This window comes from Bombus impatiens, unplaced genomic scaffold (assembly GCF_000188095.3).
Source record: "Bombus impatiens unplaced genomic scaffold, BIMP_2.2 scf_1117, whole genome shotgun sequence".
NCBI lineage: Eukaryota > Metazoa > Arthropoda > Insecta > Hymenoptera > Apidae > Bombus > Bombus impatiens.
The window spans coordinates 112,139-139,010 of NT_177536.1; the positions used below are offsets into that span (position 1 = coordinate 112,139).

At 34.2% G+C, this 26,872-nt stretch overlaps 2 protein-coding genes across 8 annotated transcripts in view; both read right to left on the reverse strand.

Moving 5' to 3' along the window:
- Positions 1-2,220: 2,220 nt before the first annotated feature.
- Positions 2,221-25,731, reverse strand: LOC105681519 (glutamate receptor ionotropic, kainate 2). 3 transcript variants are annotated; one of them, XM_012391718.3, is made up of 16 exons: positions 13,264-13,622; positions 10,349-10,461; positions 9,950-10,108; positions 9,330-9,511; positions 8,904-9,061; positions 8,682-8,823; positions 7,977-8,279; positions 7,651-7,869; positions 6,883-7,089; positions 6,709-6,793; positions 5,573-5,849; positions 5,099-5,297; positions 3,643-3,868; positions 2,985-3,100; positions 2,729-2,878; positions 2,221-2,659 (listed from the first exon to the last, which is right to left on the reverse strand). In XM_012391718.3, exons 2-16 carry the CDS (start codon positions 10,422-10,424, stop codon positions 2,477-2,479), a joined length of 2,682 nt encoding a protein of 893 aa, XP_012247141.1. In that variant the 5' UTR covers positions 10,425-10,461; positions 13,264-13,622; the 3' UTR covers positions 2,221-2,476. The 3 variants fall into 3 exon arrangements, with proteins under 3 accessions (XP_012247141.1, XP_033179603.1, XP_033179602.1); XM_033323711.1 differs by lacking the exon at positions 13,264-13,622 and adding an exon at positions 25,607-25,731 and having other exon boundaries at positions 2,477-2,659; XM_033323712.1 differs by lacking the exons at positions 8,904-9,061; positions 9,950-10,108; positions 10,349-10,461; positions 13,264-13,622 and having other exon boundaries at positions 9,330-9,464.
- The window catches only part of LOC100749773 (glutamate receptor ionotropic, kainate 2), a 292,766-nt gene continuing 284,173 nt past the window's right edge, over positions 18,280-26,872 (reverse strand). For 2 of the 5 annotated variants that reach the window (XM_033323710.1, XM_024371152.2), the window contains exons 17-18: positions 25,607-25,762; positions 18,280-19,478 (exon numbers count right to left, since the gene is read on the reverse strand). In XM_033323710.1, the coding sequence (XP_033179601.1) occupies positions 19,284-19,478; positions 25,607-25,762 (351 nt within the window). In that variant the 3' untranslated portion in view covers positions 18,280-19,283. Of the gene's footprint in view, positions 19,481-19,813; positions 22,669-25,605; positions 25,763-26,872 lie in introns of those variants that run through there. The other 3 variants (XM_033323708.1, XM_033323707.1, XM_012391720.3) reach the window with 2 other exon arrangements.

Below are 26,872 nucleotides of genomic sequence, written 5' to 3' on the forward strand. Positions count from 1 at the left end.
TAAGCAAACGCGATTCTTTCCTATCTAACGTAATATTTGCACGTCAAGCAATACGTTGCTATTTCGAGGGGACGCACCATCGTTCACTTTGGTCTGCAAAAACGGCAAGGTTCATGATGCATGTGGTGGTTATGATCAAGGGGGAAAGGAGCATCGAGTGGCAGCCTTTGTCCTCGTTGAAATTCCAACGAAAGCGAAATGTTGAACGGCGGATAGCTGTTTTGCTTGCCTCTAGCTGGTTAACTTACTCGTCAACGAGTTCGGTTGCCCACTTGAAGACACTTCCGACATCGAAGAAGGGAGTGTCTTTCACTGTATAGCGTGCCTTGAGGACTCTACCGTAGCCTGTTTAATGCAAACATATGGGTTCGTTTGTTCCGACGGACATATTCTTCCAATTAAGTAAAAAGACCTTGAATCTCGCGGGAATGCAATCCGATCAAACGCTTTTAAATATTCATTAAGAAAAACGGATAAGAGAACGGATAAAGGATGCTATCGTCCGATCTCAGAAGAGATTTCTTCGTTCCTGCTAAATCTGAAAATAGTTGTAGGGCGGACGAAAAAGTTACTTTTAGCGGACGTCGAACAATTAGTTTAGTTTCGAACTATGCCAAACTTGGTTTATATTCTCGAAAATCGTGTCGAGTATTGAAAAAAAAAATCGATATCTTTCACTCCATATTTCGAGATCGTACAATTTTATATAAAATATCTAACTTTTCTTTAGTCAGCTATTCTTTTGTTGTTACAACATAATCTAGATTCGTTCAACTGTTTGAATTTTAAAGAAACTACTTTTATGACAACGTAGTTTTATTCTGTTCTTAATTAACAATAAGAGATCTAATAACCATGAATTAATTTAGCGAATACTCCAAAAAGGTTAAACTAATTTTCGTTTCATTTCTACTCACAATCCATCATTTCTTTTCTTCCTTATCTCTTCGTTATCTCACAGAGTCATAATTCATGTAGCGACAGCAGAGATGTATCGAGCTGCCAAAATGCGATAAACGTAGCGTAAAAAATTATTTATCAGGCATGAATGAAGTCTGAAAATCAACAGAATCTCCGCGTCCAACGGTGATTGTTAAGTTCGTGATGATCGGATCTACTTCTTACATCATGAATTATTCATTTCCTGATTAATGGTTTTCAATTCGATCTGATTATCGTACGAGTAGCTTTCAAACTAGTAGTTGAAACCCAAATCGTATCGTCGATTGAGAATCAGATTAGGCCGCTACCTTACCGATGAAAGTTCCACACGCTTCTGCATCGCGTAGGAGATAGCAGCACTCTACTCGCGTTCTTGTAACCAATTATTAAATCCATTGCGTGGCTTGTCATCTTGTCAGCAGCGATAAGGGGAGAATTAAAGGGAAGGAAATGAATATATCTGATTTAAAACTATAAAAGAAAGATCTGTATACATTACCTGATAACGAATAGAACCGAGATAATTCTAATTTGTTGGGCCTGTATTATTCTTTTAAATTGTATAATGCGATAAGCGACGAAGATCGTAAAAACCGGAAAAACCAAAACTCTTTTAAGATCATGGAATTTCTTATACAATCGTATTTTATACTGATGTATTTGACTTGAATTGTGAGATAATTTAATGCGCTTCGAAGGATTGCGCGACTGCTTACGCCATTTAATCTTGGAGCACCAATTTAATGAAGTAATATTAATCTCAGCAGTTTGCATATACGATTTCAATAATTTCATGAATAATTACATTATTTGTGATTATTCGTAAGTTACATTAATAACGTATTGCGATATGGATTACTTCAGCAGGATTTAAAGCCACTGACTTATAAGGTAATTATGATGTTTCTCGTTATTTTGTAATAGTGTAATTTGCGTATCCAATTTTTACTGTGAAACTTGTACTTTATTTTAAAATTTAATTACTTCGGAATTTTCACTGTGTAATAACAATAAGTTATAGAAACATAACTAAAAATAAAACCACGGTGTGTAATCTTATTGGCAGGCACCTAGAATTTAAAAGTCAAGTCGGAAGCTATGAGTATTTTCAACTTAAAAGCTTTCTATCTCTGGGAGCTTGAATTAATATTTGACTTTCGAAGCTCAGGATCACAGAACAAATCATAGAACAATATTTACATTTTTACATTTGATTTAATTATTATAAACTGTAAAATTAAACATTTCTTATGTATATGTATAACTTTTATGCAAAAATTAGTATTATTATATATATATTTATATTTTTTGTTTATTATTCTATATTAAGCACAAGTTAAAGTCATTATATGTCTCAGATATATCGTAACTTATGATCTATGAGAGAGTTAACTGCGATTTCATCATGCTTCAATTCTTTCATTCGCTTTTATATTTTTGTAACATTATTTCTCATTACTTAATATATTAGCATAATAATAATATATTAGTACAACGTGTGTAACACATTTACTATATTGTCTTATCACATATCTTATTTATCATCAGAGTTGGAAGTTTTAATCACTGGTATAAATCCATACGGGGGTGTACAACCTCTAGTACTATCTTCTCCACTTCTATTTGACGATCCTTTTCTTCTTCTCACTGGTTTAGGCGAATTATCACATTTTATAATAAACTTCAGTTCAGCCATTAGTTCTTCTTTAAAGGAAACCTGAAGTACATTTATCTAATTTAGTAAAACCGATCAATAATCGAATCAGATTGATTTTATTGTACTTACGTCTTCGCGTAAGGATGTACAGCCAACTTCCCAGATTAACTCGAATACAGTATAAAAGAAGGAGGCAGCAACGCCTACAGTCAATACTAGGAATACGCCACCCACATTGTCGAGATCCAGTTCCTCCGCGGCGCTCTGACCACCGTCTTCCTACGTATCATTCGCATATCATCATATAAAATTCATACGTTTGCGCATAATTTATTTCTCGACTTCGTTCTTATCTTATTTTATTGGAATATTTATCTATACGTACTCGACATGTTCCACCCCCACGTTTCTGCGTCCACCATTTTTTCTTCAATTCTGTTATCAAGCCGCTTTGTTGCATCTTTAATACGGCAGTGTTTAATGGATGACGATATGGCGATCCTATGAATCAGTATACAAATTTCATTTATATATAAATAATATTCCCGGCAGTAATTCAATTATATATTGTGATTGACGCAGACGAATTAGTATATATATCATTAGTTACAAAGAATTTTAGACATTATTAAATTTCTAGAAATACAGCAAAACAATAAAAATATTCTATTCAAGCTAAATCGAAATATTAACTGTCGTACATTTTTCGTTATAAAATACAATTATAATCACCATTTGAACTCTAAATTAATTTATGTTCAATTTTCAATCGTCGTAGCCTTGCAACCAAATTAATATGCCAACTAACATTTGTTTGATTATCACATTCAAACCAAATTCAATTATATTTAATAATCAATAATTAATAATTAAATATACTTGAATAAATTAATAACTTAACTAAAGTCGTAATATAACCGGTGAATGAAATTTATCTATTCCTAACTATTTGTAAAATAATATTGTTGTGTGACTACTGAAGTCGTTAGCGTATTATTATTATGTATTATTTGACAAGTCGTAAGTGTCATTTAAGATCTTACCCTTTTTCATAGCAATCCCATAACCCTTTGCATCCAGGAGTCCACCGATCTGAGTCACGTTGCAGTACCTTTCAGTGATGTATTCTATTGAGCTGGATTCCATTAGAAACGCGTAATCTTCTCTGAGCACCTTTGTCAACCCAGCATCATTGTTAGAAGGCAATACATCTGCAGCGTTTTCCGTCATGTATTTGTACATTTCTTTGTATGTTGAATAGTTGGAATCCTTGGAATGCATAATTCTTATAAAAATCTGAGTTAGAATGAATAACTGCAAGTTTCATTTGCCTAACGCTTGTTTTCGTTTTGATCGGTTAATGAGCGGTTTGATAGAGATAGAGAAATTAATGTTACATTTTCCGGTAATCTGTCATTCAGAGTAATTTATGCGAACAATGAGGAAATCAATATGTTATATTGAGTTCTCAGTGTGAAAATTTGTTACGTTTCCAATTATATTAATTATTAATGATCTTTCATATTATCAGTCTGCTAAAAGAGTGACACGCTTTAAAATAAATTCTTCAAGAGAAATTATTTATTATTCTTTCCTATATTATAAAAATTTAAGGAAAGTAAATTTTCTAGAAAATCGGTTTGAAGCAGAAAAGTTATTATGAGGTTACTCGATTATTTAACAAGAAAAACTCGATTATTTATCTTGCATCTTTGAATTTTGATTCGGAATAAAATATTATTTATATGTATCCCTTACTATTAAAATCAGTTTTGTTAATATAATATAATTCGATTCTGTAATTACCGAACTCCCATCTTAGCAAATATATAGTTTATTTTTACAGTCAATTTTTGGTAGGTAGTTTTAGGTAGGTAGTTTTTTTTAATATATCATAAATTTTAAACTTATCATAAATATAAATATATCACTCCTCCAGAAAATTGTTAATATCAATGGAGGTCTATAAATTAATTTCAACCCAAATGTAAATAATATTACAAGGGAATAATGTATTAATTTCACTCGATTCTATATTATCTATTTAAGCATTGCATCGAACGGGATTAAAATGTTTGTGATATCACAGCGTGGTTTTAGTGAACAGGATTTGTACGTTTTACAATAAATAGGCAAGCTATTGCAACTATTATATTTAGGGTACTATAACTGTCAGAATTTATAAAATGTTTCTTCATCTTATGAACTCATACTCTACTGTTGGATACGTATTAAACGAGAAATTTCTGGAATGATTCGTTAACAATACAAATTTACAGAGAGACAGTTAATGATAGTTAAATGAAGCATCTGGATAAAATCAGGCGGTAAAATTGATCAAAACATAAACATCTCTTACATTTGAAACAAGTACATCGGTAGCCTGTAATCATCCTGTAAAATTTGTTGCTACTGACAACCGTTTCATCAATTTTTACTGTTCTTCACGTTACGTTATCAAATATATAAAGAATGTTACGTATTCAGTTGGACACTTACTTGGAAGAACATGAACGTAGATCCTCCTATTTTAGCGCCGTATTTAATTGCTTTTTTCCTTGCCAATTCTTCGACGTTTGAGAAGGGTGATACTATTGTCTCGACGGTTAAGAACGCGGCTAAATTGGCAGTATAGCAATTGGCGATGATCAAACAGAAGAACCACCATGAAGTGGCCATCATTCTTGTCGAAAATCCTCTGTGCGATTGTAGAAATTTTACATTAATATCGTAGAAATGTATGTTGATTGCAAGCAAGCTTTCATTAATTAAATATAAAATAATAAAAACGGCGTTTAATAAAAAAAAGATAGAAATAGTAAAATAATAATACCAACGATAAATATTATCTTAATATTACTGACATTTTGTTTGATATAATACAAGAACAAAAAAGAGAAAATTAAAGAATAAAAGAATAATATAATATACGAATAATAAAAAATAAAAAAAATATTAGAAAATACCACTCACATGGGTGCAATCTCGGAACCCTGCTGCATAAGACTACCAATGGTGAACCATAAGGAATTTTTAAAGGTAAATTGATTCTCAAGCACCTCTGGTTCCTCGATGCAAGGATATGGATTATTCCACTCTGCAGGGCATATCCTACCGATAATGAATAGTACCACAGACACGAATATATAAGCTCCAATTAAATACCACCAAACTCCGGTCGAAAATGGCGATAAGAAGGAAAACAAACTGGGCGGTGTCTTCGTTGGTTTTCGATACAGAATACTTATTCCTGTAGGAACAAGTGAAACCAGAATTATAACCAGGACATCAATTGATTAACTGCATCAAGGTTAATCATTTTGTTTCTAAAGAATGAGTCATAATTATTATGATAATAAGATAAAACAACTTTTAAGAAAAGAAACTGATTAGTTTTTCCTGTGATAGGCTCATTTAATATCTCTTTGCTCGAATCGAATAACAAATACTCTGATGTCAGTTTTGTAGTGGAATCTTGATTATACGAATCCCGTTTAACCGAAATTCCATATTATTCGAGATACTTTGAACTTTATCTCTATCTTCGTTCCTTTTGAAAGATTAACATAAAGAGTACAAAATTGTTAATAGTCAGATATAATTAGGGCAGTCAATCAAACTTTCAATCAATTACATAGTTCATTAAATTTAAATATATGTACAATATTCAAAATGTTTTTTATAACTTTATTGCACAATTTATTAACGGCCTTATCGACCCTTTAGTATTACTAGAGTTTTCGATTATCCGAGATAGGTTTGGTACACATTACAATCGGATAATCGAGACTGTACTGTATTTCATAATAAAGAAATAAAAAGTAATGAAAATAAAGAAATACAGTTTGATTTTTCAAATTGCCCACGAATTCAACCTTCAGTTTCAAAATTCACAATTTCCTGGACCCGTTATTAGTATTCGATTTGGCGTAAATAATGTAAAAATGGCGTAAAATGGCGTAATTAATCCTAAACTCTAAAAGAAATTTTGGAAGCTATTTTTCATGATTTTCTAGTTTTCAATTTACGGAATCGATCAGTACGGACTTTAAATACTTCAAATATTTTAAAACGTTTCACATAAATTTCGCATGATCTCAAAGATATACCTAAATTCATAAAAGGCATCGTAAAGTCCACCGCCCCTTCTCTCTCTGCAGTTATAGTTAAGTCTGTAATTGCCAGATCAGCTTCCTGCAACACGATTTTAATGGACATCATATTTTAATTTTGCTTTCATTTCATTTAACAATACTATGCATTTCCATTTAAACGTTACTAACACCGGCGATTATTTTCCCAAGCATTCCCGTCCATTTGTTCAATTTCTTAGAGTATGATCCATACACATTGTCTCTTTGAACCTCGAACGTGTAATTAAAACCCAACATTTTGCTCAATTCTTGAATAATATCGATGCCGAACCCTTCATAGCGATCATTTCCTGTCATCATATCGGCCGACTGTTTTAACATCCCATAGGGATGATTCTGTAAGAATGAAAGATTACATTTATGAGTGATAAAAGGGACATTTAAAGTAAACATATTTTGTATCATTTCTCATTCGAGGCATATTAATTTGCATGACATAAGATTATTTAGTGATATTAATAATTGTATATTTTAATTAAAGGTTTATTATTTCTCATTCGAAGCATAATAAAAGGACTGTATATTATTTCCTTTGTACGATGTTGCATTATTCAATAATATAAATAATTTTCCATTTCAATTAATGATCTGTTATTTGTCTTATTATCAATCCAAAGGATATTAAAAGTATTATGAATTATTGCCTTCACGTGATTTTAGGTTTTTGTATAATTTCGTTAATTTCTGATTATAATTAAAAATCTATTATTTCTATTATATCCGTCATGTTCAATTTGGAAAATATTAAAAATTATTTCTCTCGTCTCAATAAATATACATGTCTTAAAAATTGTTTCTCTTGTGATATTCGACTATTCTATAATGGCGATAATTTCGCATTTCGATCAAAGATCCCACGAATAAGATTCAAAAACGTAATTTTGTATTTTTACGCACGATTGCAATTAAGATGAGGAACGTTTTGTTCTGCAAGCTCAACTCTTCTTCAGATTTCTGAGGACGAGCTTCCAATAGCCATTCCACGTCATTCGTACTGTTCCATATTCCGATTTTCTTTAGTCCGTTTTCCGTCACTCTCACTATATCCAGCTGGAAATTACTACGAAATCCAGCGGTGTCGAATTTGATCAAACCAGTCAGACCTTCCATTTCGCTCTGAAATGAATCCATAATAATTTCAAATATGAAATTTCGTATTGGATATAGGCACATCGTTGGTTAATAGTAATTAAATATTTATTTTATCGGTGCAATGAACTTACGACTCGCATAAAATTATTCAGACTAAATCCGTGTTCCCAGCTCACTGTACCATCGCAAGGTAATGTTTTCACATTGGCTTTAATGGTGTCTCTCAAGCGTTTGAAAGCTCTGGCGAAAAGCTGTACAGCGTCGTACATGAGCGCGGGTTCAACGCGCAGTTTGCTAGGATCGTCCAAACCCCATTCGTATTTATGCATCTCCACAACGCTCGTTACGAGTGGACTTTCGGGATCGATTAAACGTACCCCGGTGAAATTCACTCCTGAGTATTGGTATGGTTCTAGATCGATCGTCTGAAGATCCTGGAAGGAACTTTAGCCTGTATAATGTATTCATAAATATACGATATTTTTTTATGAAGTCTCCGCAATTTATGTATCAATATTATATAAACTTTGTCTTACTTGTTTGTAAGAAAAGAAATCGTAATTGGTTCTAGTTTCACATTGTGACCTAAGAATTAAAGGGTAATAATCTTTAGAAGTAGACTGTTAGCATATCGTAGTGAGAAATAAATAAACGTGAGATTACATATGTAACATCTGAGTATATAAAATTTTATATAACCAAAAAGGTATGTATATAAAAGGGCTCTGTATAAAAGAAAATAAGTTGATCGTGAAATTATTTACGTCACATAATATCTAAGAATATTTTTTGGAATTAGTTGTACAATGTATTAGATAAGGAAGAAATTATTTTACCAAGGAAGTTACTATTATTCTGTTCTTCTCCGACATAATTCCCACTTGCTGTGCCTGTTTCAATACCTCTTCTAATATATGAATCGAACAATCGATAAGAATGTTCTCAATCTCCTCGTCTTTGATCTCTCGCATCACTTTTCTGTAAAATGTAGCCACCTATTAATTTTTATAACTAAGAGGATTCAAATGCGATTTACGAATTTCATTTGAAATATGCACCTGTAACTCGGTCCAGTTCCTAAGTTGTATAAAAAGATCGTGTGCGCCTTTATATCTAAATGTTCCAACAATCTGTGTGTACGAAACAAACTGTCGGTGTCTGCGTACAATATTGCGAAAATCTTCCATTCAAAATCAGTTATGATTTTATTGAAGACCTGGCGGAATATTACCTTTGATTACAACATCGATTCTAAATACTAATAAATAAATATTCTAAAAACTAAGTTTTTAAGGAACTATGTTTATTTTCAATAATTGTATTCAATCAAAAAGACCTTATCAAAGTGTTCCTAAAATATACATATAAGTACACCAATCGATATTGCGGTGCACGTTACCGAAATGTGATTTCATAAAAATCTATGAAATAAATAATAAATATGTAAGCCGAAAAAACATAAAAGGTTCATGTGTTCTACGTACCATAGAGAGAGTTTCTGCATATGGAAATAAGTTTACTCCTATGCCACGAATTTGAGAGGGTTCCCATCTGCCATAAATATGCGGCACTTCCATGGTATCACACATACTCTGCACGTGTCCCGAGGTAAATCTATTGTTCGGACCGAAAATGGCAGCCACCCCCTCAGTCGTCAATTCGCATACTGAATATTTTAGAAGAAATTCTTGAATTAATGAGCAAGTCGAGCTGTATAGAATACTATACAAAAGTCACAAAACACAAACGAAAATCTCTTATTTATTTATACATAAAGGAATATAAAGATACGAAGTTATTTAACATTGACTTAAATTTGATTTTACTTTTTAAAAAGTATTTACTCTGGGAATTATTAATACTTTGCCGAAGATATATTGATGAATTTGGAATAATTAAAATTTTATGTGATATTTATCTCTTCTTTTTCAATGTCATATATTTTATACTATTTTAATGCTCCAAATAATTTATTCGATAAAATATTTCTGAAAAATTCGTGAGTTGGAAGAAAGCTGCAAATATTTAATCGTATAAAAATATGATTAGTTGCCACTGTGACCTTTGCATAAGAGAGAGAACGTATTTCCAATGATAACTGTACCTATTTGCGACACATTGAACGGATCCGTATCAATCTCGTTGGATTTTGCCACGAAAAAGACATTTGGAAATGCATCGCTCATGTGCCGTTGTTCGTTCACTCTCTTTATAGAGGTTTCGAAGGCGCGTTGAAGGCCATCGTTAGTGTCGAACAATCCTCCTAAAAGAATTATGTGAAGACACGTGTGACTTTGGACGCGGCAGTGTTCTATTAATATTTGCGGAATGTGAGCTGGAAACAGTGACGGCTTCAGTCATGGATTCGAGCACGAGAAATAACTTGAGGGAACGAGACTCCAGGGCATTAATTTGGTTTAAACTTGAAATAAGATTTATTCTCTAGTTAGAAACATTTCCATGTCCAACTGACTGTTCCGCATAATCACGCAAGTTTCCTCACCTACGTTAACACTCGCGCCTTTGCAGAATCCCAGAACGCAGGAAAAGATGATCAATAAAAGACACTTGTCCAGCATCTTGTGGTCATTCTTTACAATACGATAGCGACGTATTCTGCGTTAAAAATGAAACAAGACAATCTTCTTCTAACGATTTGCAATATAGTATTTTTATCCTCCTAACTGGTTTTTATAAGATCAGAATTGGATAGACGTGTCATTTATAAGCTAGGCATAAAATAATGTATATAATATAATATGATAATACGTGAACATGAAATATTTAGGCAGTTGAATATTTTCGTGAAACATTTTATAACACGATATAATTTTCAATACTTCCTATAAAAATATATTGTCGTACTATGTATGCCGAAAAAACAATTCATTTAGGCAATAGTTTAATTTATATCGTATATCATTCGTTCGAAACAATTTAATAGAAACAGAATGGAAAATAGAATTTTAATAGAAACAATTTAAATTAATCAAATCTTGTTCGAGTAAGCAGAAACCATTAAAACATAATAAAAATTGCATATTTGTGAAACAGAGTCACGATGTTGTTCTTCGTTCGGGACAACATTGTGGCGATTCAGAGCGAATTTAAACGATAAACATTCTCAACAAAACAACAGGGATTAACTGAAATCGTCGGCATGAAAGCCTGGTCCATGAAGATGCGATTAGCTTCAAAGACAGCCAGACCAACCGGACTGACGCGAATTTATTTGCAATAAGACCATGGTACACCCGTTTCAACGGCTGGAGCAGACCGTTGGGATTCGAACGAGCACTTAACTATCCGACGTACTGTAAACCAGCAGGGAAGCGTATACACGCTTGAATTCTCGAGCTCGCGTAAATATTTAGAACCGTCTAAAATCAATCCCCCAATATTCAGCTCGCCTATTTATTTGAAGCTATCAAAGGATCTGTCAGATCCTCCCTCGACGCTCTAAGATCGACTTTCTTCCACGTCTGGCTTTTTCGGTTGGGAAATACAAATTATTGGATGCTTGATAACATTCTTTTCCAAGCTTTAGACTAATGAATATTTGTATAGTATTAGACAAGTAAAATGATAAAGTAGAAATTGTATTTCGTGGTGTTCATAAAATGAAGAATTGTAAATGGAAGAGTTCATAGGAATTTTGGACAAATTTTGATTAAAGTTAAACTTTAATGGAAAAATCTGTATTATTGGATATTTGATATTCCTGGTACGAGCTTTTCGTTTTAGCAGAATGCCTATGGTAAACTGGAGAAAAGACAGAGCTTTTAGAGTTAATGGTAGAGTTAATGGTAATCCTACATATTAATTTACACATTACATATCGGAAATCACATATTACATTACACACGCACATTTACATATTAATTTCGATTCGAACCGCCACCATCGACAAAAACGGGAACGTCACTCGACATTTGCGACGAGATAATTTTAGCGGAGATGATTTTTGCGTATTTTCTCGTCACGAAACATCGCGGCGCGGATGAAACACGCGATGCTATTGCGGAGCGTCATGCTATTGTCACCTTGCCAAACGCATGTGCTCCGTCGCATTCTTTTTTATCCATTCATTCATCGCCATGGTCATTTCGCGTAGCGTCATTGTACGCAAACATCCACAGAATAATCCGTCACAGCGCGTCGCGACGCCCGTTCCGTGTCAATGTGCCATATCCAGCCGGCCGTAATCGCTTGAAAAACACATGAAAATCTTCGAGTGCCGTGTTACGACGCCCGTTATATTTAGACGCCGGGCGTCGTCGTCACTAACGCTTGTCGCTTAAAGCGGTGTGACATAGTTTCCATCGAATCGCCATCGGCTGCAGTTTTCAAGGGAATCGGCCTGCACGCTCGATGTCGCATATTTCTATGAAATTTCATTTCACGTAATACTCCGTTCCGAAAATTCTTTCGACTTTCTCTTGAGTTCTATTAAAATATTTTTATAAGAAGAGCTCAGTGAGAAAGTGATATAAGTGCATCTTTTTTTTTCTCATGTAGAGATAAACTAATAAATATTTGGCATAGAAATGTACTGGCCATACACTGCATCAATATAATCACCGGAAACTTCGTTACAAGATTCTAAGTAATTCTACTGACGTAACTGTTGCGCTTTCATTTCTACATGATTCAACAGAATGAAAGATAGACAAAACAATGGGCAATGATGTGAAAAAAATATATTATTTTGCTATAAAAATACTGTTTAATTATAAAATTATTATAAAACTATTACTCAACTCAAACCAAAGATATCTATCATGAAAAAAATATACAGCTCTTAAGAAAGAGTTCCGATATTTTAGATGCAGTTGATATATTAAGCGACTTTGTTACATTTCAAGTTTTCGATACTTGGTAATATACCTCAATATTTAGATCTTTTGATTCAGTTTAAATTTCATTCCTACATTTTTTTCAAATCAAACATTTCACCACTCATGCCACGTTTCCTTCGTGCCTATATAAAAAAATTGATCTTCCTAAACTATGTCTGATCTTTCTGGCAATTTGTGTCTTTCTCCATTAATGGATATTTTTATCCGTCTTAGGCTCAATTCAGAAACATCCATCCAATATACGAATACAATAACGTACAATAACTCTACGTACTTAAATGGTATCAAATACTTCTGAAACATTGTTAAAAGAGCGAAATTATTGAGTTATCGGCGTCGTTATTGCATTACTGTTATGTTGAACACATGTGTATACCATCAAAGTAAATTGGAAAAGTGAATTAAAAGTTATTGAATCGAAGACACGCTACGTGGTGGAAGCATGGTACGCTGTACGTTACATTCTCGAACGAAAGTTAAACCAGAAGAGGTCAGAGGTTAAACGGGCAGGACAATGTGGCTGTCCATACAACGAGCGTGACAGGAAAAGGAAACTCACCTGAAATTACGATTACACACGGCTGGTTACCTGGAACACAAGTTTGATATACGTGCTTTTCAGAACGAAACTCACAGCATGCACTCTAATTCCGAACGCCGGTTCCTACCAGCCATTTCACTGCGCACACGCGAACTCCCTTCCAAGCCACTTGGATTTCGTTTGTGTATTTCACTCTAATATGGCGGGCATCTAGAGCTCCAACTTAATTTATTGTTAGACACAACGCTGCCATTTTCTCAAGTAGGCATCTTTTGGACAGAAGTGTTGCAATTTTGTTTCTTCCACGCTACATGGTGCGTAAACGCAACTATTAACTAAGTAAATGGTTTTCAATTTTGACGCATTATTTCTTTTTTGCGAAGATATTAGGAAAATTGTGTGTCTATTATTAATAATAAAATAGTATATTATTATAATGAAACTTATAACAAAATGGTTACGCGCAAGCCTCTTTTCATGGCAATTCTGCGTTTAGCCGTTTAGTGTTAGAAAGTTTGGAAAAAGTATTATTAAAACAGAAAAGTTTGTGACATTGGCCGAGTCGTCTAGTTACGAGTGGATTCCTGAGAATAGAAGATAAAGAACGCTTTAACTTCGCTTAAAAACTATAAAGAATGCTTCAAAATCTTGTTACAATTTAGATTTTTAATTACCACTGTAAGAATATATAATTTTAAAAGAATAATTTTAAAAAAGGAAGACAAATTTCTTTCTTTAGCGAGACAGATTTTGTATTAGGTGAAAAATTGATTGTGATTATTAATATGTACATCGCACAGCAGATATTTCAGAATTTTTATTACGTTCGAGACAGTCTATTCCACCCAGTCGAAATTACGTTTACACGTTGATATCACATTAACGTTGTTTCTTCAATGGAAACAGAGCTCCAGGGTGAAAAAGTTAAAGAATTTTCTGACGACGACACCATAATAAACAGTGTACAGCGAGATGTAGTTAAATTCACCGTAAAAATAAACCAGTACGTGACGCGAACGCGACGTAACGACGAGACAAACTGTTGTTACTTTTGATAGCGTGTTCGGCTTCTTCCGGAAAAAGTGTCTTTTCAGACAAAACACGGTTTCTACAGCGGCTTTCTTCAAACGACAAAATGGCACAAAATCCTTTTTATATTCGCACTGTGGTTGGCAATTCGACGAAGTGAATCGATACTTTTAGGTCAGAAATCTCGAGCATTTTTTATATGGAAACGTCAAATGTTTGTCTGTTATCCTTTAAGATAGAATGTATTGGAGACAAAACGAAGAGGATTATTCGATTAAAAGATCCCTGTCTTATGATTTTTTGTTAAGGACATTCATAAGATGTAGTATTTAATGTAATGAATATTATATACCTCGAATTGTTATGGATATAGCAAATTTCAAATGATTCCCTTAATAATGAAACTACCGAGATTAAAAGATTAAAATGATTCTCTTCTGAAAGAATTAAAATGATACGTTATCTCATTATTTCTTGTTTTCTATTTTTCCAATTTAAAGTATCTATATTTAATCCTTTCTTCCAGAGTTTCCAATAACTTTCTTTCTATCTGGAACAATAGAACTAGAAAAAGTTACTCTATGGAGTTTATTATCTTATCTAAAGAGATTCACAACCTCATTTACTTCCTTAATCTATTTCTCTCATTCTTCTCTCGCCCTAATTTTCAAGACAATTAATCAACCCCTGAACGTACGCAGCAAAACGTTTAAAAACGAACTTTCGAACGAAGAACATCAAGAAAAAGATGACTGATTAATTGTACAAAAGGCAGAGATACGCAGCGAGCGAGCCAGGAAAAGAAGACATAAACCGAAGAAAAGAGAGAAAGAAGGTACAACCGGCAAAGAGATAGCAAAGTAAATTAAATAGCTCCGTTAGCGTCCTAGGGAGCAAAGAGAAGGTAAAAGCCATGGAACTTGGATACATTAGTGAATTAGTTACGTTAGCGGTTTGGGATTTAGTTCTCTAATCAAAAGAACGAAGAGTGAAGGCTGTGGCAATTGATGTAAAAGTACAACTTCTCGAGGACCAATTACGTGGTAAGGTAGAACTTCTCCGACGTAATCAACGAGGAGATTATGGCGTGGGTTAAGTACATTATGCGTGGAATAATTTTCTCAATTGAAACCGGAAGAACCTGACACCTGACGATCGATCACAGGACGCACTAAACGAATGTTTGAATAACCTTACGAAGGAGAATCTTTCGACTATACCATCAGTGAAATTTTAAAGGTAAATGGAGATAACGTGGAACTAAATCGCTGGTAATGTTGTGAATTTTTTAAATTTGAAGAAGAATGTGTTTTAATTAATCATATAGCACAAATGTCAGTAGTTTTTAATGCAGACGAATTTTTCCTTTTGTACATATAATATATCTTATATTATAAATTATTAATTAGTTTTAATGTTGCAGAAGCTAAACAATTAATGTTGGTAGAATCAATCAGTGTTTGACTTGTTTATTGTCTATATGAATTAAGATCTTAATACAAAAATTCTTCTGAAAAGTTGCAAAAGGTCGTGCATACGAAGTTCATTCTTCTAGGTTCTCTAAATGATAAATAAATCAAACCTGGTAGACAAAGTAATAAACAAAACACACCCACTGAGAATTTACAGACGATGAGTTTTATTCACGTTTAATATGATGCTCGTAGTACACTTTATGTAAGAAGTATAATCAATTGGCTCTTAAATTCGGTACGATGCAAACGCAATGTACGCGATACAGATAATATTTACAAGTACGTGTATAATTCACGATTTATTCGCATGTATGTACTCGTGTGAGAATATGTCGTCCATGCGGATTTGTATCGCATCTTTTGTACGAATTTTAAAAACGATTCGATTTGGTGTACACACATCGATGGATGAACGAGTCGACGATAAAAAAAGAACAAAAAATATACAAAGAACAAGAAAGAAAAATAAAAATAAAAAGTCGCGATTGTCGCATATATACGTCGTTCTAAAAAAATGGTGCATGGCGGTGAGGCAGAAATATTATCAACGCCCAAATTTCGCCGCTAATCTCATTCCACTGATCTATCTGCATCCGGAAATTGATCATTCCAGAGAGGCTAAGCCAGCATCCGTGCATGTACGATATTCGTGCGTGTTTACGCCTTAGGAGAGACGGAAGACGGAAATTAATACTGCTCAGTCCAGGGCGTTCATGAACGGCGATGTACCAGCTGCAAACAGGCTTTCCATTAACTCTGTTAACCAGTTTAATCCGTGGAATCGTTGGACGCTTAAGAAAGGAACATTGCAATGCCGCGACTGGCTACTGAAATCTGTCTCGGTCTGAAGGAGATTTAATTGAATTTTCAGTCGAGTTAGTTTTTTGAAAGATTATTCGAATTCGCTAGGTCTAAAATCAAATAAATGCGACACGTTCTAAAGGAAATTTAATATTTAATATTATAACGAATTCACGAGGTGTGAAACGTTTAGAAAGTATTGTAAGATTTAAAGAGGATTTAAGAATTATTTAGATACATGTAATACTTCGTACTGCGTTTAATAATTCAATTAATAATTGAATACTTAGTTGAGATAATTTTTTGAAGAATAATTAGAAATCTAAATTCAGATTGCTATAAAATGTACAAAGTATGTTGAGAATATTTAAACAGTAAGTATTGTATTCTGATTTTATTATTTTATCAGCAGCTCTGACCTATACTGTTCGCAATATGTGTAATAACTTTCAATTAATACACATGAATCTGCCCTAGATTTCAAAGGATTAATGCCGTATACGATTGAATCAATGAATATCCGAAGTCAGATACAGATAGATCAATGAAATCCTGCGATACATGATAACGAGGTCGAGAAATTCGTTAGCGAAACAACGAGCCGGAATATATCGTCGATTTGCTAGAGGAGTGACGCATCTGAAAAATTTACGCTTTTTCAAAATCCAAGGTATAAGTTGCATAAGAAAAAAGCTTTTTCGTTGTTAAATAATTAATAATTTTCTATTTCAAATAAAATTTGCTAAAAATTTGCATTCCTTAATCGTGTCACTTTCCTAGCATATCTAGAATATAACATAAAAATGTAAAATCGCTTATTCTGTCTACACTCGATAAAACATCTACATACAACGTTTGCACCAATGGACACGTTATCTTACAGCATCGAAATGATACTTAAACGAAGACATACTTTTAGAAGTCGTATGAACAGATTTTTCCCCATGAAAGTTCTATGATACAATACCATAGAATAGATACGTTTAGTTTAGTTCGTAATCTTAACGATGATTATGATTATGTACACTAAACGAATGTATCCAAACGTCACCGAACAGACAGAGACAGAATTTGTACAGTGTTAATTATCTTGTGATATTTTTCTCAAGTGATCACGAATGTAGATACTTTCTTTAAAAATGAACGACATAGTCCATAATAATGGAGTGAATTGGATTCCATGACGTTTTCCTTCGCTGTTCAAGTAACGTTTTATATGCATCAATTACAAAATCCACAGTTTTTGTTCTTTCTCTCTTTTTTCGATCGTTCTTGACATGCATACGTTCTTCAAAAAGTTTGTCATTTGTATTGTAACATATCGTGCGGAAGACATCGCATATTTGATCATTTAATTTCAATATTTAATTAAGTTATGTGGGAGCGAATTCATAAATTGCTTTCTAATATATTCGAGAAATATACGGGCATGGGCAATAATTATTGCCGTTTCCTGTATCCGCTACTCGTTTCTGATATTAGTCTATTGATATTAAATACATTCGAGGTTTCGAAGCATTTTAACAAAATTGATAAAATATGGAAATACCATTACAGGATTAAATTATTTCACTCTACTATAAATTCGGATTCGAATAAAAAGTTATAAATAACCAATTTTAAACGACCAATTTTGTTTAAAAATTAATATATCGTTGGCAACTATTCATGAACATATATTCAATTATAATTTTAATAAAATTAATCGTATCCACAATCATCCCTATTCCTTACTGCGCCATGTGTATATGAAGCTTACAGATATGAAAAATATGATGTGATACTTTTTCCGTTGTGCAGAAAAGAACAATTTTAAAAATCAGTCAATTGTCAAGTAATCCCGGATTAAAGCTGTGTTTGTATTTGATTTTAGGATTACATATGTGTTTCCATCGCGCTCTACGACGTTAACAAAAATTTAAAAATATTACTTGTGTAGAATAGTATCAATTAAGCTAAAGTTACATAACAACAAAGCTAATATTTTTCGTCACGTAATAAGTAACGGGGGTTCTGCAACTAATATTTCATATTAAAATACATCTTTTTAGCTACCAAGTTTCATAAAAGTCGGAAAGTCAACGAAAATGGACTTATCATATATTTTTCATGTGGTCTTCATACACATATAAAATCGCAGAGACAGCGACAATTAAGGATTAGATTTTCGCGGCGACAGCTCACGCCGCGACCGCTTAGGCTGGGTTTCGTTTCACGAAGGCCACCCTCTTTTGCCACTAGTGGCACAACGAAAGACAAAGGATCTCGAGACTGCTCGTTAATCTTTCCGCTCAAACAGCGTGCATCGTTGTCTTCCGCACGGCACGATAAATTCCAGTGAGCTCCAATTAACGACTGAATGACTGTACACTGTACACTGTATAAAGTGCTAGTCGAAGTACTGCCATGTTCGTTCGTTCGCGTCACTTGTAAAGACAAAGAACGAAAAAATGGAAGAAAAAAAAAGAAAGAAAGAACCAGACTTATACACATACACACATAGAAAGAGAGAAAGAGAGAGAGAGAGAGGGAGAGAGAGAGAGAGAAGAGGGATAAAGCAACTGGAGAATGTGGATGGTTTTCATCTCGCGCTAAACTTTTAGTTCGCGCCTCGTTGCTTCTCTCGTCGTATCTCTCGTTCGTCGATTGCCTTTATAGTTCATCGAGTCGCGAGTTCGATTAGTCCCGTGCACCTTGCTCTTCTCCCTTCGACGATGATTCAGCTTCGTAGCTTCAGGTCAAAGGCGCTTTCCCTACGAAGTGTCTGTACTTGTTGCATACCGGATACCTGCCCTCCTCGGACACAATCGATAGGTTCGATTCCTGCCTCTCGCGACTACACAGTGTCTTCTTCGCGGACTTTTTTGTCCCGTTCCCGCAATCCAGCGCGTAACGCAACTCGCTCGCCATCTCCGAGCACATGGACTTCTGGAAAGTTCCAGTAAACATCCGCTGCATCCCTTTAATCGTGCTCTCTTCGCGATATGCGAAGCTTCGTCAGCCAAGTGCGATGACGCGTGTACGTATAGTATAATATGCACATAAACATTTTAACCTGGTTTTGATATATTCGAGATACGAAGTTTTATTGGCGCAATAACTTTTTATCGGTATGCTGTTCTGGAGTGATTGCGGGCTGCTAGTATGTAGGTGCCTTCGTGATGGGGTTTGTTTGAAGCAGAGTGAGAGATGTTGGCAAAGAATACGTTCAAGGGAATGTTTTTAAATGTACATAATTTTGTTTATAGTAGGTTCTTTTTTTAGAGATAACATATTTTATTGAAATAAATGACTACGAACTTTGGACAAAACTAGCTTCTTCCTAATTATAATAGTTACCAATTTCGATTGGTATCGTTATGTCACAGGTAATCGTAATAGTTTGCGATAAATTTAATTTTAATTTAGATTCTATATCTCACACGATAAATACATTTACGATCATGTACTGCTTTAATATTAAGATAATACAAATTCGGTTAGAAAATGTATACGTAGGAAGAATATGATTAACCAGAATTGTCGAGAATTGTGTTTTTGAAGTTTATGCGAGGGTTGTAAGAGGATTACCACTGTATTTGTTATGTAAAACAGGATAAACACGAAACAAATTAAAAATAAAGTACATTCTCAAAAAACAAATTAACTTAATCAAAACTCCTATAGACTGTTTGTATTTCAATAATACCAATTGAAGATTCGAAGTTCAGTATCTTATGAGGAATACCTGTAAGTAAACAAGTTTATAGACTCTACGATAAGATAGGAATTCTAACCCAGACATTTTACAAAGGACTATAAAGCATATCGCTTCCTTAAAATTTTTGGGTTCATGGGACACTCTACGATCCAATGATATTAGCTGAAGTAGTTACAAGAATGAGAAAACAAGTTTAAAGACTCTGCAGTAGAATAGAAACTTCGAGTTAGACACCTTGATGAGGACATCAAGCATATTGCTCTTTTAAAATTGTTGGGTTTATGCGACGCGTCATGGCACGAAGCTGACTTTCTCGAGATAAACAATTCTGTTGGATATATGCATGCAACCTTAATTAATAATCAATTATTTCATAGAAGCTGTGAGTACGTGAAGGAAAAAATACAAGGAATCAAGCACACATAGTAAACCAGTTTGTGTCTTATAATTATTCGTGCGATGTTCAACAAATAATTTATAACAATCTGCTTTGTTTTTAATAAATTTTCATATAAAACGGTATCCACAAGCTGTAAATAAGGAAAATAAAGTATTAAAAAATTCAATTCGCAAAGGAGACGAACATAAAACTAAGAAAATTACTCACACCATACTGCGTTACAAGAATTATTTTTTTGTTTTACCCTGTTTAATTAATAACAAGAAAATAACAATGATGAAAATGGAAACAATTTTTCAATACATTTATTTTAGTTTCTTGTAAACTTTTCTGTATATATATATGTATATATATTTATCCAACAAATAAAACAATGTTTAAACTTTGAAAAACCCAACAGATGAATAAACCGAAGGATTCTTATAAATATTTCCTTCCTCCGTAAAAGTTCGTTTAATAATTCCATTTCCAACATTGCGGTATACCGAACGACAAAAAAAGTCAGCTATTCGGAAAGAAATATCTCATGCTCTACGGTCTGTCAATCGACAAGTGCTATGACACAACGAGTAGCAGATACATAGTAGAAAAGAAAAGTTGCTCACCTCCTGCGTATCCATGGCGGGAGAGAAAGAGAGGCAAGAAACATTGCGACACAACTAACAATGTCATACTAAACTGTCACACATCGTGCGCGTGTCCTTTCGAACCGTACATGTGATTCATTCTTTAACACCTACGTTTCGATTGCGATCACTGTTCTCATTATTTCTTCTTTCTTTTTTTTTTCTCATTTCATATCATACAAGTTTATACGAATCGAGACATATAGAATCTTCTATCGCATAATTGAATTTCTTCTCAAATATGTAGAATCTGCAAGCTTCTATCGGTGGAATAAAAATTTTATCATATCATTATTCGATTATATTCGATTATATTCAGAAGACGGATTTTTCATCTTTCTTTTTATTTAATTCACAAAAGAAGCTTACAGACTCTACATAGAACAGCGATTCACTCCTCGAGCTACACAATATGTACATACAATAAAACGTTTGTAACTTGACGCTATACATTAATTATCTAGTCGGTATAAAATCGTGATTGTTCATGTAAACAGTTCGTTACTCCTCACCATACGATTCAGTCGCGATCGCAGTGAATTCATTAGAAACAGAAAAAAAAGAAATCACACCGCGTTTGTATTTTTATATATTCCATTCTCTTTTTGTTCTAGCTTTTATATGTAACAATCGCGCGAGATATCGTTCATTCTCGCTGCGAGGCTTCAAGTCGGTCGTCAATTAATCTAAAAAGGTTTTGATATGAGCAAATAGCAAACGCGTTAACCTTTCCAATTTCAATATCTGCATCATTTCACGGTTCTGTCATTAAGGGATGTTGCGGACGAAAAGAAAACGATCGTTTTAAATCAAACGTTCCCTTTGGATTGTTCCTTCTTCTTTTTTTCTTTCTCTCGTTTTCGTTCTTTCATTTTTTTTCTCTTTTTCTTCCCTTCTTTTCATCCTTTCTCCCTTTCTCTCTACTTAATGAAATTCCAACGACACCGTACGTTACCCGATAATAATTGATTGGGTAGTGTTCCGCCGATAACGTTCCGGCTAGATTGTCGGTCGAGATTACGGTTCTCGAAGGGATAAGAGAAAAAAAAAGAACTGGAAAGGTCGAGGATCGTTGCTCCTTCGTTTTGATTATACGTTCGTTTGAACTTTCTACAGTTTGTGTCTGTCAGTGTTTCACACAGTTCTCGATCACTGATGTGGTGGAGTTCCTCCTTAGGTCCGTCGGGTCAGATACGCTTTTCTCGGGCATAGGAATCTGTTTCGTATTTCTGTTCGTTCTCTATTGTTCCGTTCATTTTTGTCTTTCTATCTTTGTTTCGTTCGTTTTTATATTACTTTAGTTTCTGGTTCGCGAACGAATCCCTACAGGATCGCCCGCTAGTGTAGATCGGTAAAAGCTTCGCAGATCGGTTTCCCCGAGGATTTCTGCTTCTAAAACAGAACACGAAAATGCTCGGGTAAGATTGCGTTAGGTGGCACATCAGATCGATTAGTCGGATCGACACGGTGCACGCGAAGCATTTTTGTTTTTGATAAGAAAAATTAACTCGAGCGGGAATAACGACAGTTGCCCGATTGGGGACGATTGGAAACGAATGGACTGCTCGTAAATAGATAGAAACTAAAGTTCGCTGAATGTCGTAGGTGAAAAATGGAAAACGCGATAAGATAGTCGTCGAACTGAAAGATTGAACTCTATCGAAGATAAGATTATTGAGAGTGTAATTGCGAAATTTACAAACGATTTATCAAAATAAAATAAAACAAGAATAATTTTAGACAAAGAAAAAAAAAAGAATTGAAAATGCAGCGTGAAGAGTATTAAAATCCCCAATTCTCATAAGAAATAAATGTTAAATTCTTCGTTAATTCTACAATTTTTAAAGTCCTTAAATTCAATTAATTTATAGGTTTCATTATTTATAACTGGGGTAGGCTGCAGTATTACAAAAATAGGAGATACAGAAACTTTCATTATTGGGTAAAATTAAATGGTACTGTAAGAGGATTTCGTTGATATAATTTGAAAGATAAAGTATTACTCAAGTATTACTCTGATAAAGTACTAGTACACGACCTCGAGACACACTTCAATTAAGCTATACTTGAGATGTTACAGGCCATTTTTCCTCAATATCTACCACAAAGTTCCCCTACAATTTTTCAGCACCCTTCGCAATCAGACCCTTCCAGCAAGTCATGCTAATTCTAAAGTAAATTGAAAAAAGTATCAAAATTCTGTTTGTATACAGTGTAGAGTATACAAAAACTTCTCATAGCAGAAAGAAATTCGTTTCTCTACTCAAACGCTTAGAAAACGTGTAGCTCGTTCACCACTGACCCAATTTTTATTACAATAATTTTGTATCAATCTAGACGGACCTTTTTTATCCAATAGCTTAAAAACTAAATAATTTAAAGATAAATCTTTAAATATGTTTGACATACTAAATATATCATTAAGTGTTAATTTTTGAAAACCAGTTCATCATTGTAAATATTTGTTGAATCGTCGTAAAGTAGTTGTTTTGCAATTTATACTAATTGTTAAGTTGAAATGAGCATAAAAGAACATATGATTTGGAAATGGTTAATTTGGGATATTGGAATCTTCGATCCGCATTCGCGTCCACGTAAAACGATTAGCATCTTCAAACTCGAGCAAGTATCGCGGCTACTCTGTTGCGGTCTGAAGTAGCGCGGCTCCGAAGGCGAACAGCAATACCAGACGTTTGTTGGCTGACGGAATTGTTTGCTCTCGGGTACGCGAGGTCACTGGCGCAAAGCTGCATATCCGTATTTGTGGACGAGCCCTTCTCAAATACTTGCCTGTTTGCTTACCGCTTGAACGTACGCAAACGGCAGCTCAAATACATATTGTAGACACGCGAGCTTCGTACGAGCTTTCCGCTCGAGTTTCTCCCAGCCGCGCTTTAATTTCATTGCTAAGCCCACTGGAATTTTCTTTTGTGAACGAAATTCATCGATTGTAGCCCCGTGCTTCTCATAAACCGCGCGCTCGTCAATGAATTCCATTCTCAATTTTGTTTATGAGCTATTGGTAGACATAAAGGATGCTGTGTTGATCGTTGTTATTCTATTTGTACACACACGATTTGTCAAACGTGTGTGAACAGCCGCTTTCTTCTAACAGAATGTAACTTGATTACAAAATTATTGATGAGAACGATTTTATTTTTCGTGATCGTTACAACAATGTATAGTAGTATAATATTCTAACTGGAAATTTTGTTTTGCAAATAATATAAAAATAATATCTATAATAATAAAATGTCTATAATAATCTATGATATAAATAATAGTGTAAAATAATAAAACTGACATTCGTAAATGGAATTTTTAATGCAGTTCTCTTCCAATATCTATTTTATTTTTATTCGATTTGTTTTGTATATCAATTTTCTTCGCTTTATGCGGAACAAACATTTTTCCGAATATATCCGCGTTCGTGAATCAGCAATCAGCATTCAATGAAATTCATTTAGTGGATTACCATGGGAATTGACTATTAAAATATCACGGTGACTGGTCATTCTAGTCGAAATCTTCGCAACCTATTTAACACGTGAAATTGTATTTTTATTTCATAAAAATAAACTACACTCTCGTGTTTCATAACAATACACTCTCTTCTCTCCCATTTCATTTCTACATCCACTCCTGAATTCCCATTTCCCCGAATCGAAACTATCACAATTCAAACATTGCTAGTACCAAACGGACAGTGAAGTCTCGCTTTGAAATAAATTCATGTCAATCGAACAACAACTAAAATCCGCTAAAATCGACTAAAGAAACGAAGTCAAGCAACGCATCGTAAAAACAAGTGGAAACTTGGAATACCAAATTAGCGTCGTAACTTCCGTTTACCAAAGTCTGTGAATAATTACTCTCCCAAGAACAAAGACGCTTTACGCCCCAATATCTTTTCACTTATCTCGCGTCCTATATTTCTTCAAAGTAAAAGACGACTAAGGAAATGGAAGACGGACGAGGACGGAAAGAGCGAATTAACGCCATGATATCAATCAACCGTATCTCTAATTAGAACCCCAAACAATTATAATGGCGAATCGTTTCAAGAACAAAGACGCTTCGCGAGTCTGTAACTAGTTTTTCCCTCTGACACGTCGTGATTCCATCGATCACAGCGAGAAGCCGATCAGACCCGAGTGGTTTTGTGGGTGCACCGTGACCATTAAAGAGGAACTCCACCATCACGCGAACATCAACTGATGTATTCGCGCGGTATATCGGGGTAGATCGCATCGGGATCGAGGTGCGTGTTGGACGACGTTACTTCAGGCGCGATCACGCCCTCTTCGACGTGCTATCTGACCTCACTCACCCGTTCCTCAATGGCGACCTTCCGGCTTTTCCAGACGAACTCGCATACCGCGATCACGCAAGCGATGCCCATACCGCCCATCAGAACTACGAACACCCCGCCTACGTTTGCCAGTCCTAGTTCGTTCGCTGTTGAACTGCTCTTCGACATGTCGTCCTGTTGCAAAAAGAGAAACATTTATGAGAGAATAATACGAATCGCCTATTTGCCGAAGTGGTTAACTTCGCGTAATAAAAAGTAGAGAAAATTGATGAATTTATGTATATAAGATAGACATCAATCGAGTGTCTTGGTACAAAAGTGTACAAACTTTTAAACAGTGGAATTAACTATTTTGGCTTGTAAACAACTCATAATGTATGAGTGCGTAACATTTTTCATTTACGGATATATTTTTCATCAATTTTAATCTTCTATCGTTTTCGAAAATTCAAGGGGTATCTATATGAAAATATTTGTTTCGTTTGAGGGGAACAATTCAGGCAGGAGAATAGTTAAACGTTCGACATATATTTTCCATTGATTTCGTTTTAGTTTCGTCAAATTACATTCACGCACGACGTCAATTTTTCCAACCATTCTGTTTCGCGAATATAAATTTTCATACAAGTGCAATTATACAATTTATATGACTTTGATAAAAGTTCATTGAGTCTGCAGTTTTTCATTTTGACTAAAAATTATCATTTTGCAACGAATTACACTCGTTATCTCGGAAACGATAATATTTATTATAAAACAGTTTAATATGAAATGAAAGGTAATTAGACGAACGAAGAATTTTAAATTTCGCTTCAGTATTTCTTCACTCACAAAGAAATTATTCAATACACCAATACATTACTCTTTCTATAGTCTTTATCATATCAAATAATTTCAATTTTAAAATCAATGAAATTTCACCTTTTTCAAAAAAAAAAAAGAATAAACTTTACACAGCAAATACCACATAAGCCGTGCTAGTTTCAGCCAACAAATTCCAGCGACGAATAGTCACGGGAATTCATCCAAGCGGAATAATACCGGCAGATAATAGCCGTATAATAGTTCTGGCAATGATTTCACGGATTTATGAAAATGTCTTCTCTCGGTACGGTCTGTCTATCCCTTCTAGAGCTCTCGTATACTTCCTGGAAACATTGTAGAAGGGGAACCAGAACGAAATACACTTTCGTGGGAGATCAGAATTTTCGAGCGTACAGTTATCGACTGCACTCTCGTCCTTGTGGAAAATAAGAGAAACTCGAATCGTGTTTGCATGCTCAA

Bases quoted from the DNA above. Each gene is read 5' to 3' on its own strand.
- LOC105681519 (XM_012391718.3), bottom strand. From the start codon at position 10,424: ATGCTGGACAAGTGTCTTTTATTGATCATCTTTTCCTGCGTTCTGGGA. The intron at 7,870-7,976 runs GTAAGTTCATTG...GATTCATTTCAG, and splicing joins TGAATAATTTTATGCGAGTC to AGCGAAATGGAAGGTCTGAC. The intron at 3,101-3,642 runs GTAAGATCTTAA...ACTGATTCATAG, and splicing joins TGGGATTGCTATGAAAAAGG to GATCGCCATATCGTCATCCA.